Source organism: Pseudorasbora parva, chromosome 20 (assembly GCF_024679245.1).
Source record: "Pseudorasbora parva isolate DD20220531a chromosome 20, ASM2467924v1, whole genome shotgun sequence".
In the NCBI taxonomy this organism is placed as follows: Eukaryota; Metazoa; Chordata; class Actinopteri; order Cypriniformes; family Gobionidae; genus Pseudorasbora; species Pseudorasbora parva.
Genome location: NC_090191.1, coordinates 42,538,024 through 42,550,523, shown reverse-complemented (window position 1 = coordinate 42,550,523; position 12,500 = coordinate 42,538,024). Strand labels below are relative to the sequence as shown.

The following is a 12,500-nucleotide window of genomic DNA, read 5'->3' as shown; positions in this document are numbered from 1 at the left end:
ACCACAGCGGATGAAGTGACGGAAGGACCGAGACGCAGTTCATCAGCCTTGTCTCTAACTGTGTGTGTGTGTGTGTGCAGACGGACGCGGCTCTCATGTACGATGCGGTTCATGTGGTGGCTGTGGCGGTCCAGCAGTCGCCTCAGATCACCGTCAGCTCGCTGCAGTGCAACAGACACAAACCCTGGCGCTTCGGAGGACGCTTCATCAGCCTCATTAAAGAGGTACACTGTGAAGAAAAGTTAAAAAAATGTGTAAAGGCAAATTTTGACCGTCATCTCACAGCCGTCACCATGGTAACCCGGGACGAAACCACGATCGCGGGATGGGCAACAAGCAGTGTTGCCAACTTGGCGACTTTGTCGCTATATTTAGCGGCTTTTCAGACCCCTCTAGCGATTTTTTGGACAAACTTCAGCTACTTTAGTTTATAAATGTCGCCAGTACTGTCCTGCGAGCGCGAGGTCTTTTTTCCCCTCTGCCGTCCTATGCTGCCGTCACACACACCTCTCTCTGCGTCTGCCCTTCAGTGAATGGCTGAGGGGAGCTGCACGCGTATGGAGGGATTTTTCAGTCAGATTATAAACTAAAAGTCTAAAACTAAAAGTCTTAAACCAAAACTTAAAATCTAAATTTGAAACTTAAAGTCCAAGTCGAAAATGAATTTGGTATTTAGGATTGGGCATTTGGTCATTTAGCCATTTAGGATTGAGGATTGGGGATTTGGGGATTTAGGATTGGGAATTTGGTATTTAGGATTGGGCATTTAATCATTTAGCCATTTAGGATTGAGGATTGGGGATTTAGGATTGGGCATTTGAGGATTGAGGATTGGGGAGTGTATGCAAATTAGGAGGCGTGGCCCAAATACTGGAGGCTGGGTTTGAAATGGCTGGTGCGCAGATGCATCTTATGGACAGCAGAGGGAGCTCCCAGTGCTAAGGAGGAGCACACTTTAATGCACTTCCATACACGCGCACACAGACAGCAGCTGACAGACGTGAATGAGCGAGCTACACATGAGCACACAAGGTTGCCATCGATATCTCACTTAATGTTATCTGCTTCTTTTGTTTTATATTTAAATAAATGAGTTATGATGAACTCCATCTCTTGTGCTTATCACTTATATTACTCACTATCACAGAGCTTTAGTTCATCCAGTTTCTCAATTCAGATTTTACACATAATTTTTTTTTGTAATTCACTATATCATATATTGTGTGACAAAAAGGTATAGGAAATGAAAACATTTATTGGACAATCGGCTGTAGGCTATTATATTATTGTAAAATATAGTAGGCTAAATGAAAAAACGTTACGCAGGCTGAACGCAAGGACGGCGTGATGACGTCACTAATATGCTAATTAACGCATAACGTCATCTAGCGACATTTAGCGATTTTTTTGGCAGGCTTTAGCTACTTTCCTTGGAAAATAGTTGGCAACACTGGCAACACTGGCAACAAGGACTGTATCGTGACAAGAACATCGCCGGATCGGATGATCTGGGTATACTATTGCTTGTGTCTATATATAACCTATAAGTTACTAATTTGACTTTGTTGTCGATTGATTAGATGATCGATTTTGATGATTTTCCACTATGGCAGGATGTTTAAGCTGCATTTAACATTAACTTGACAGCTAACATTACTTGTATTTGCTAGCACTAGCTATATATGCAAACAGCGCGCTTTTCGGCGCCCCCCGCTTTTTTCACGTCAGTTTGGGTGACAAAGTCATCTGAAGCCATTAGTGGTGGAAATTTTGATTCTTTTAAGAGAGTCGTTCATTTTCAGTTCGTTCACCAAAATGATTCGTTCATTGATTCGTTCATTGATTCGTTCAGTAACATTTTTTTTAAATATTACATAAATATGACCGCACGTGACGAAAAAGAGTGTTTCATGTGTAATGTCTTAAGTCAACGAACGTATTTACTTACAAAAAAACTGATTTGGCTTTATTAAAATGTGCATAATCTACTCATTAAATAAAATGAGTCTAAATAATTGGTTCAGATGACCAAAGCATGTTTTCTTGCATGATTAACATTTAATTGTTTGGTCAGACATTTAGACATTCATATATCTGGGATTATGGTAAACATGGGGTTATAAACATGAGGTTTGTCTATAACTGTGCTTTGCATCCGCTTTCTGCTGATTGCTGAACGAGACTGACACGCATGCTAAATGACCAGGTATAGTTCGTTCACGAACGAGATCTCTCTCTCTCGTTCAGAGCTGGTTCATTTTGTTCACGAACGAGAAGTACCACATCGTTCACGAACGAGATCCCTCTCGTTCAGACTCAAAACAGCAACTCGGCCAGTGAAGTTCGTTCAGTATATCAGAATGCTATTTACTGACGTGACACACAAGATCTTTTAAACCATAGGCCACTGTCACATATTTTATTTGTTTTACAGTTTTTAGAGAAGTGCATTGTTTTCATTACAGGGGTAAAGTGTACATTTCTTTCTTTGCTGCAAATATGCCACCTACACGAGCCGAGCTGTTCGCTATCAGTATCCTTCAACAACTGGTTCATTTCATTCACGAACGAACGACATGTAGCCTACCAATTCGTTCACAAACAACATTTCTCGTTCAGAGTCAGACTCAAAGCCTCTCGGTCAGTAAAGGGCGTATTCGTTCACTGAATTCAACAAATCACATGCTCCGTCACATCTCATACTCGAACGCTATTGGCTTGAGGTTTTGTCATTCTTTGACAGAATGAAACAGCCGACAGAGCTGAGCATGCGCTCGCTGCAAATAGCGCCACGCTGCGGTGGAGGGAGGAATTTCAGTGAACGAGAAACATGAGTCAATAGACTACGTGAACGAGAACGATTCGTTCACCTAAAAGATTCGTTCAAAAAGAACGATTCGTTCACGAACGTAACATCACTAGAAGCCATTCCATAGCTTAACCCTTAAATGCATGACTGTTTCGCCAAACATTCTTACATTAAATATAGAACCTTACCCAGATCTATATTTAACATGGATAACGTTAGACCTCTACCTGTCGCGATAATATATAAAACTCCTGATGTTAGAGTGATGTAACAGCTACAGACAGGGGCGTAGCACCAAATTTTGGGCCCTGGGTACAAACCATCTTGCTGGGCCCCCGTACCATGTATGTGTGTGTATAGAAAATGGACTTCCCTGCCTTGGGCCCTGGTTACTCAGTACCCTTTATCCCCCCAGTCCCACGCCCCTGGCTACAGAAGAATAAAATAAAACCTATTTCGTTACCTTTTGGAGCTTGGAAGGGTTCAGTTTGAGCAGATGTTTAATACCATCATCATATTGCCTCGTCAGAGCTCGTTTACCAGTATATTCAGCATCTGCCTCATATTCGCGATCTCACGCATATTCTCCAAACTCATTTTCAATGTCTTCAAAATCAATATTTTGATCACTGACAGCTTCTTGACCACATCCATCATCAAGAGACAGTGACACTAATATATGATTGTGTTTAGTTCTTGCTCTCTGCAGTAAATCACTGAGCCATTTCAAGTTTTGCAGATTATAATTATTATAGTTTCGTTTTCTGTCAGAGGTAACTATGAGTGAAACGTCACTTCATCATTGTGTATCAGACATTGCCACCTTGTGGAATAAAGGTGAATTGCACCCCATTTCGTCATTATAGATTAATTTATCATGCCAGGCGCAAATTCCAAAAGAAACGTGTAGAGGCTCTAAAAAAGCTTTCTACAAAGGCTAAAGAGTCATACAAAAATTGAGGCCTTCTTTTGACATGAAAATGTGCATGTTGCACATTTAGCTATTAAAATTGGGTAAAAATGCATCCACCAAATAATTAGTTTTTTTTCATACTGTACAAAAACGTTATTACAATAAAATGTATTTTTTTGTTCAAATAAGTTATGGGTCCTGCTTTACTGTCCGTATTGATCCGCCACCAGTTTGATCGGCGCGGCGGGGTGGGGGTGGGGTTGGTCTATATTATAAAATATGGTATATTTTCCTGCTTTTTTGTCCTTAGCCAATCACATGCCTGATTTAGTCCGAGAGCGTATGCAAGTGTATGCACACTATACTGTCCATGTCCAGAAAGGGAATAAAAACATCACCAAAGTCTGGAACGAGCCCTGATGGATCTGTGCGTTTGATTGGCTTCAGTTCAGGCTCGTCAGCTGGAGAGTGTGTGTGTTTGTAGTTCATGCTTTAGTTTAGTCGTTTCAAATTAGATTATTCTGCTCGCATCATCACTGATGCTTGTGAACGTGTGTGTGTGTGTGTGTGTGTGTGTAAATGTGTGTTAAAGCATGTTTGTCTCCACAGGCATCATGGGACGGTCTGACGGGGCGAATCCTCTTCAACAAAACCAACGGCTTAAGGACAGACTTCGACCTGGACGTGATCAGTCTCAAAGAGAACGGACTCGAGAAGGTGAGTGTGTGTGTGTGTGTGTGTGTGTGTGTGTGTGTGTGTGTGTGTGTGTGTGTGTGTGTGTGAGTGAGTGATTGAGTGTGTGTGTGTGAGTGACTGTGTGTGTGTGTGTGTGTGTGTGCGAGAGTTAAATGTTAAAGTGTATGACTGAGTGTGTGTGTGTGTGTGTGTGTGTGTGAGAGAGAGAGAGAGTTAAAGTGTATGAGTGTGTGTGTGTGTGTGTATGTGTGTGTGTGTGTGTGTGTGTGTGTGAGCTGAAGTGTATGAGTGAGTGTGTGTGTGTACTTCATGCATGACTTAGTGTAAATGAGTGCATTCACGCATTGTGTATATGTGTGTGTATGTTTCTTACACAGATCGGGACGTGGGATCCTCCGCGTGGACTGAACATGACAGACAATCACAAGAGTAAAATCACCAACATCACAGACTCGCTGGCCAACAAATCACTGCGCGTGTCCACCATACTGGTACACACACACACACACACACACACACACACACACACACACACACACACACACACACACACACACACACACACACTTATATAAATAAATATAATTTATAATGCATTTAATACTTTTTTAATATTTATTTATTAATATCCAGTTTGTATTTTAATCTTTTAATCTTCTTCAGATTTTAACATTTATTTATTTATTTATACATTTCTTATTTTTACACAGTTTTTCTCTAAACATATCCACAGACTCTGGTTAAAAATCCCTGCTGATGATATACTAAAATATTTCTAATAATAATAATATTTAACATTTGTAGCCTAAATTAACCTAAATAAATTAATAACATTAATTAAATAATATTTTCCTGCTTTGATTTCCAACTCGCTTTAAAAAGTTCTGCTAAAGCCACAAACTAATAAACACAATGCCATCTTGCTTCTTCTGAGAGCCGTCTTTGTGTGTGTGTGTGTGTGTGTGTGTGTGTGTGTGTGTGTGTGTGTGTGCGTGCGTGCGTGTGTGTGTGTGTGTTCAGGAGGAGCCGTACGTCATGTTTAAGAAGTCCGATAAACCCCTGTACGGCAACGACCGCTTCGAGGGGTTCTGTGTGGACCTGCTCCGGGAACTTTCGGGAATCTTGGGGTTCCGCTACGAGATCCGGTTAGTGGAGGACGGGAAATACGGAGCGTTCGAGGAGAGCACGGGCCAGTGGAACGGCATGATCCGCGAGCTCATGGATCACGTGAGTGACTCTTACTTTAGTTATATATATATATACACCGATCAGGCATAACATTATGACCGGTATACACTGATGATCTCTTCATCACGGCTCCTGTTAGTGGGTGGGATATATTAGGCAGCAAGTGAACATTTAGTCCTCAGAGTTGATGTGTGTGAAGCAGGAGAAATGGGCAAGCGTAAGGATTTGAGCGAGTTTGGCCAGATTGTGACGGCTAGACGACTGGGTCAGAGCATCTCCAAAACTGCAGCTCTTGTGGGCTGTTCCCGGTCTGCAGTGGTCAGTATCTATCAAAAGTGCTCCAAGGAAGGACCAGTGGAGAACCGACCACAGGGTCATGGGCGGCCAAGGCTCATTGATGACCGTGGGGAGCGAAGGCTGGCCCGTGGGGTCCGATCAAACAGACGAGCTACTGGAGCTCAAACTGCTCCAGAAGTTAATGCTGATTCTGATAGAAAGCTGTCAGAATACACAGAGCAGCTCAGTTTGAGGCGTATGGACCAGTCAGGGTGACCTCTGACCCCTGACCCCGCCGAAAGCACCAACAGTGGCACGTGAGCATCAGAACTGGACCACGGAGCAATGGAAGAAGTTGGCCTGGTCTGAGGAATCACGTGTTCTTTTACATCACGTGGATGGCCGGGTGTGTGTGTGTGTGTGTGTGGCTTACCTGGGGAACACATGGCCCCAGGATGCACTATGGGAAGAAGGCGAGCCGGTGGAGGCAGTGTGATGCTTTGGCCAATGTTCTGCTGGGAAACCTTGGGTCCTCCATCCATGTGGATGTTACTTTGACACGCTCCACCTACCTAAGCATTGCTGAGACCATGTTCAGCCTTTGATGGAAACGGTATTCTGGTGGCTGTGGCTCTTCCAGCAGGATAATGCTCCTGACACAAAGCACAAATGCTTCAGGAATGGTTTGAGGAGCACAACAACCAGTTTGAGGCGTCGACTCGGCCTCCAAATTCGGCATCTGTGGGATGAGCTGAACAAACAAGTGGCCTTGCAACTTACAGGACTTAAAGGATCTGCTGCTAACATCTTACCAGATACCACAGCACACGTTCTAGTGGAGTTCATGCCTCGACGGGTCAGGGGGACCAACAGAATATTAGCTCATAATGTTATGCCTGATCAGTGTATAATAGTTTTAGTTAGTTAGTGCTTGTCATGTTTACGGAGAGCTGACGTTTAATCGCAGTCCTATCGGTAAAGAACATGTGACTCTGCGCTAGTTAGAGAAACGCTGTAGTGGTTTTGCTTGGAAAAGAAGATGAGAGCCGTCTGGAGATTGTGGGAGCGCTGTAACGTCTCCGGAGGTCTTATTAACGGAAGCTGTAGTCTCAGCTTGTTCGTGTGTAAGAACTCAAGCTGACGGGACATGCACAACATGAATTAATGATCAGTTTCCCTGAGCGCCGCGAGCTGCACGACACAGATCAGCTGCCTTCGGTTTTGATCTCACACTGATTTTTAAATTCGCTGACCTTTACACTCATAATCCGCTGCATTTAGGCCGGAAATATACGCAAGAAGGCTTTTTCAGCAGACTAACTCTCCTTATGTGCTCAGTTCATTTTGACCAGGACAGGATTTGGGTCACTCCGTGTCAAATCTACAAAAAAGGACTACAAAGTTGCTTGTTTAGAAAGTCTTTCAACTCTTAAAGGTGCACTATGCAACTTTTCGTCCACTGGAGGGCGCCTGTTCTAAACGGCTCGTACTGGGACTTTTATTATGACGGGACGGGACACAGGCGCGCACACTTCCGCTTTTTCCGGTCAGGTAAAGCAGCTCTTTTTATCATATCAGATACATTTAAGAGGCCAAGGGCTTCGGCCATCCGTCCACTCTCTTCCCTGAACTGAAATGAAGTAGTGGGCTGTACTTTCCACACGATTGGCATCAGGTTCAGGTACGCCAGGTCGGCTGGTGGTTATGTTACCGGCATACCGCCTCCCATGGCCGAGACTGGTATTACGACACCTGTCGGCCGGGGCTAGTAACGCTACTGCTAATTACGGTTGATATCTCTGCAGCACTATAACTTGACATTTTTTTAATGACTTCATCGCTCTTATTTCTTCTCATTCTTTTGATGCGTGTAGGCCATTTATTGGATATTTTTACCTCAATTTTTACACATGGCTCCTTTAAATTGCTTTGTGTTTACATTTTTGTTATTGTTGATTTTAACTTAAATCATAATAACCCTAAATGCTTTATTTTATTTTTCCTCCCTTTGTAGCACTTTGAGATTTCGGACTCCCCCAGCTAAATTGTTTTATTTTGTTGATATGTTTTCGTCTCTCAGAGACACACCTGAAACAGCTCATCAGTGTCTTTATAGGCCCTCGTGGTGAAGGTGTGCTTGACTGGGGTTGGAGCTAAGCTCTCCAGCACAGTGGCCCTCCAGGGCCGAGTTTTGGGACCCCTGTGCTAGCACCTTATTACGACCTATATTTATGTTTTAAAGGTGCACTATGCAACTTTCTGTCCACTGGAGGGCGCCTATTCAAAACAAAGGCATAGTTTGATGTCGCAAAGTGTGAGCGCAGCATCTTAGGACATGTGGTCTTCACCTCACAGCCGGTGGAAAATAGGACTCGGGCAGAAATCACGTTCATGCATGCGGTTATTAACGTTACTGTAGTGTGAAGCAGAGCAGGACCGAGTGTTGTGGAGCTGAGCACGGCCGCTGGAGAGATTGTTAAACAAATACCCGCCTCGCGAATACCGGGACTTTTATTATGACGGGACGGGACTCAGTCGCCGGGCGCCTGCACTGATCCGCTCTTCCGGTTATGATTATGAGGTAATGGCGCTCTGTTTATCATATTAGATACATTTAAGTGTGTTCAAAATGATGTTATGACGTTCCTCTGTGCGTTCACTTGTTCACACTGCTAAGAGTAAAGCGCTCCTGCCAAATAATACCCGAAACCGAGGGTAGCGCAGATATGACGCGATTGACAGGCGACTCCCTCAAACGCTACGCTGACACGTCCCGGTCCTTCGTTAAAATAGCAATTTTATCACAATTTACAAATAGTTGGAAACATCTGGGATATTATAAGAACTCAACTGAACAAAATATATAACACCGGCCTAGTGGTTTTTGGATATTTTACTGAAATACTACATAGTTCACCTTTAAAGTCATGCGCCCTCTAGCTGGCATAAAAATAATGTTGTGTTACGTGACGTATGACTGTCGTTACCAATCAAAATATATGTTCATTTTAATGCAATGTGTGGACTTTTTTTTACCACCGTTTGTCATATTTCCATTTAGAGTTTTTTTATGTATTTATTTACAACTACTCCAATCTCTAAACCTACCCATTGATTTATAGAGCATACACACTTCATGAGCACGTGTTCCCTGGGATCGAACTCCAGGGCCGAGTTTGGGGACCCCTGTGCTAGAAAAACGACCTATACAGTCATATTTTTTTGGAGGACAGTTTAGTTTTTTTCTCGCTGCACAAAGCAGGATGTCATTGGTGTGTTTTGTTGGTGATTGACAGAAAGCAGACCTGGCCGTGGCGCCGCTGACCATCACGTACGTCCGAGAGAAGGTGATTGACTTCTCCAAACCCTTCATGACTCTGGGCATCAGCATCCTGTACCGCAAACCCAACGGCACCAACCCCGGCGTCTTCTCCTTCCTCAACCCTCTGTCCCCTGACATCTGGATGTATATTCTGCTGGCTTGCTTGGGTGTCAGTTGTGTGCTGTTTGTCATAGCCAGGTAACATGTGACCCTCGCGCTATAGTGTCTGACCACGCGTCCGTTCTCATCCTCATTCATCCTCATCCTCTGGAAACAGGGCCATTCGTGTCAGAAATTCTCGGCAGTTTAATCAAAATAAATGAAAATATAAGTGAAAATAACCCGTGAGATTTCTCTAGCCGAACTTGAAAAATACACTGTAAAAAATTCATCCCAATGTTGGGTCAAATATGGACTAACCCAGCAACTGGGTTGTTTTAACCCAGTGTTTGGGTTGTCTTAAGCAAATATTTAACCCAACCACAGGGTTAAAACAACCCAATTGCTGGGTTAGTCCATATTTGACCCAACATTGGGTTAAAACAACCCAGCATTTTTTAGAGTGTAGTATTGCATCACACTCTAAAAAATGCTGGGTTAAAAACAACCCAAGTTGGGTTGAAAATGGACTAACCCCACAATTGGGTTGTTTTAACCCAGCGATTGGGTTGTCTTAAGCAACATTTAACCCAAACCGCTGGGTTAAAACAACCCAATTGCGGGGTTTAAACAATCCAATTGCGGGGTTAAAACAACCCAATTGTGGGGTTTAAAAAATCCAATTGCGGGGTTAAAACAACCCAATTGTGGGGTTTAAACAATCCAATTGCGGGGTTAAAACAATCCAATTGCGGGGTTTAAACAACCCAATTGCGGGGTTAAAACAACCCAATTGTGGGGTTTAAACAATCCAATTGCGGGGTTAAAACAATCCAATTGCGGGGTTAAAACAACCCAATTGTGGGGTTTAAACAATCCAATTGCGGGGTTAAAACAATCCAATTGCGGGGTTAAAACAACCCAATTGTGGGGTTTAAACAATCCAATTGCGGGGTTAAAACAATCCAATTGCGGGGTTAAAACAACCCAATTGCGGGGTTAAAACAATCCAATTGCGGGGTTAAAACAACCCAATTGCGGGGTTTAAACAATCCAATTGCGGGGTTAAAACAACCCAATTGCGGGGTTTAAACAATCCAATTGCGGGGTTAAAACAATCCAGTTGCGGGGTTAAAACAACCCAATTGTGGGGTTTAAACAATCCAATTGCGGGGTTAGTCCATTTTCAACCCAACTTGGGTTGTTTTTAACCCAGCATTTTTTAGAATGCACACCACATTATTTACAGCCTGTGTTATATTTAGTGGTAAGAAAAATATAATAAATATAAAATATGTAATTGCATCACTCTTGCTTCACTGCCAAACGAACTCTGGTGCGGTTCGATTGATATATGAACGCAACGCGGACCAAAGACATGAAAACGGAGCAAAAACCGGATGTAATGTCAGAAGATGCGACGCATAGTCAGCTGATGTGACGACGCGGAAAGATCGGTGTATCAAAAATAAATAATGTTAGCGTTAGAGGGCAAACGTAGAGCAACGAGGAAGAGCCTCATCAATATTTGGTCCGAGCATGTTTATTTTTGAAACCGCTCCTGTTCATGTGCAACGCAAATGATCGCTCCGTCACGGTTTGTCTGCTATATTATTTATTAAAGCTTATTTATTAAATTCAGGCAAATGATGAAACATTTATTAAAATCAAGATACAATTTATACAAAGCTTTCTACAAAACAAACCTTACTGAAGTGGTCAAATCATTTCTGACCCGATGTCTTTGACATATAGTGCACATCTGTGTGCGTTTCATAATCAATATAGTCTAGATGAAATTTAAAAATAACATTATAATATTTAAACATAACTATAAAACAGAATACATTGTTTGGCTAAAAAGCCTAGTCTCCTCTTTTTCCTGTCGGCGCCGATAAAATGGTGGACGAGGACGTTCACTTGGTGAATTTGCCTCGAGTATAGTTGGTGCTGCAGATATTAATGCCATAATATTAACAGTATTGGCAACGATATGCGTCTGTTCATTCATTCTTCTCAAAGTTAGCCGCTGAATTGACAACACACTGACGTCAGACGCACGTCCGCTAACAAACCAATCAATGTTCAGATGCAGCCCACAGAGATGAAGACGACAGGACGCCAGTGCAAGTGTAAAGTTCTTTAGTGCGCTCGCATAACTGCAATGTGAAAGCAAACCAAAACTAACCAAACGGATACAATATATCAAAACACGAACTAGTGATATATATATATATATATATATATATATATATATATATATATATATATATATATATATATATATATAAAGTGTTTTTACTTGCAATTAATTAAGATTAACTCTTTCCCCGCCAGCGTTTTAAAAAAAAGTTGCCAGCCACCGCCAGGATTTTTGACAATTTTCACAAAAATGTAATAGCCTATAGAATATTTTGTTTAATGAATATCTGAGCATGCAATATATCAAAATAAAGAGCTGACCCTCTTCTTTTAAACAAAAAAACCTGTTTTATTCTAGCTTCATGCACTCCTTTTTTATCAACACTTGAATATATGGGTAGGTTTCATAAAAAAAGCAAAATTTTGAACAAAAAGCTGAGAAAATCACATTTTTGTGAAAGACTGACTCCAGATCAGATTCAGAGCGATGATCAAACACAGATGGAGTAGATCGAGTCCATCAGCACCCCTAATGCTTACACAGTCCTGTAGCTCGTCCTGGGTCCACACTTCATTCAGTAGCATTAGATAGTTTTGATTCATATGCTGTTTATTGATGATGGTCAGGTTATTTTTAATAAGCATATGATTAAATGCGATCGCTCGTTTCACTGCGTGTGTTTTGATCAGGAGATTCAGTGCTCTCATTTAGAAGATGCGCAATAGCGCCCCCTAGCGTCCGACAGTGAAAACACGGATTGGCCTGTTATTGGCCTGGAAGCGTTTTCTCACAAATAATGGAAATTTCTGTGTTTGGCGGGGAAAGAGTTAATCACAGAAAAAATATTAATATAGTTAATTAAAAAACTAAGAAATGTATTAATTTATATATATATTTTTTATTAATTTTAGATGTAAAATAAGAAAATTTTGATACCCAAATGTTGACAGGTCTGATAGGGAAGCACAGGCGAAGCAGAGGACCTGTGCTTCCCCATAATATAGTCCCAATATCTGCCGTTAAATCGCCTAGTCTTAATCTGCATCGCTATCTG

General features: G+C 42.0%; 1 protein-coding gene across 1 annotated transcript in view; it reads left to right on the top strand.

The window, feature by feature from the left end:
* Positions 1-12,500, top strand: part of LOC137048784 (glutamate receptor ionotropic, kainate 2) — a 66,628-nt gene that overhangs the window by 35,220 nt on the left and 18,908 nt on the right. The window contains exons 7-11 of the mRNA XM_067427057.1: positions 81-224; positions 4,332-4,439; positions 4,796-4,909; positions 5,439-5,645; positions 9,179-9,402. Of these exons, the coding sequence (XP_067283158.1) occupies positions 81-224; positions 4,332-4,439; positions 4,796-4,909; positions 5,439-5,645; positions 9,179-9,402 (797 nt within the window). The remainder of the gene's footprint in view (positions 1-80; positions 225-4,331; positions 4,440-4,795; positions 4,910-5,438; positions 5,646-9,178; positions 9,403-12,500) is intronic.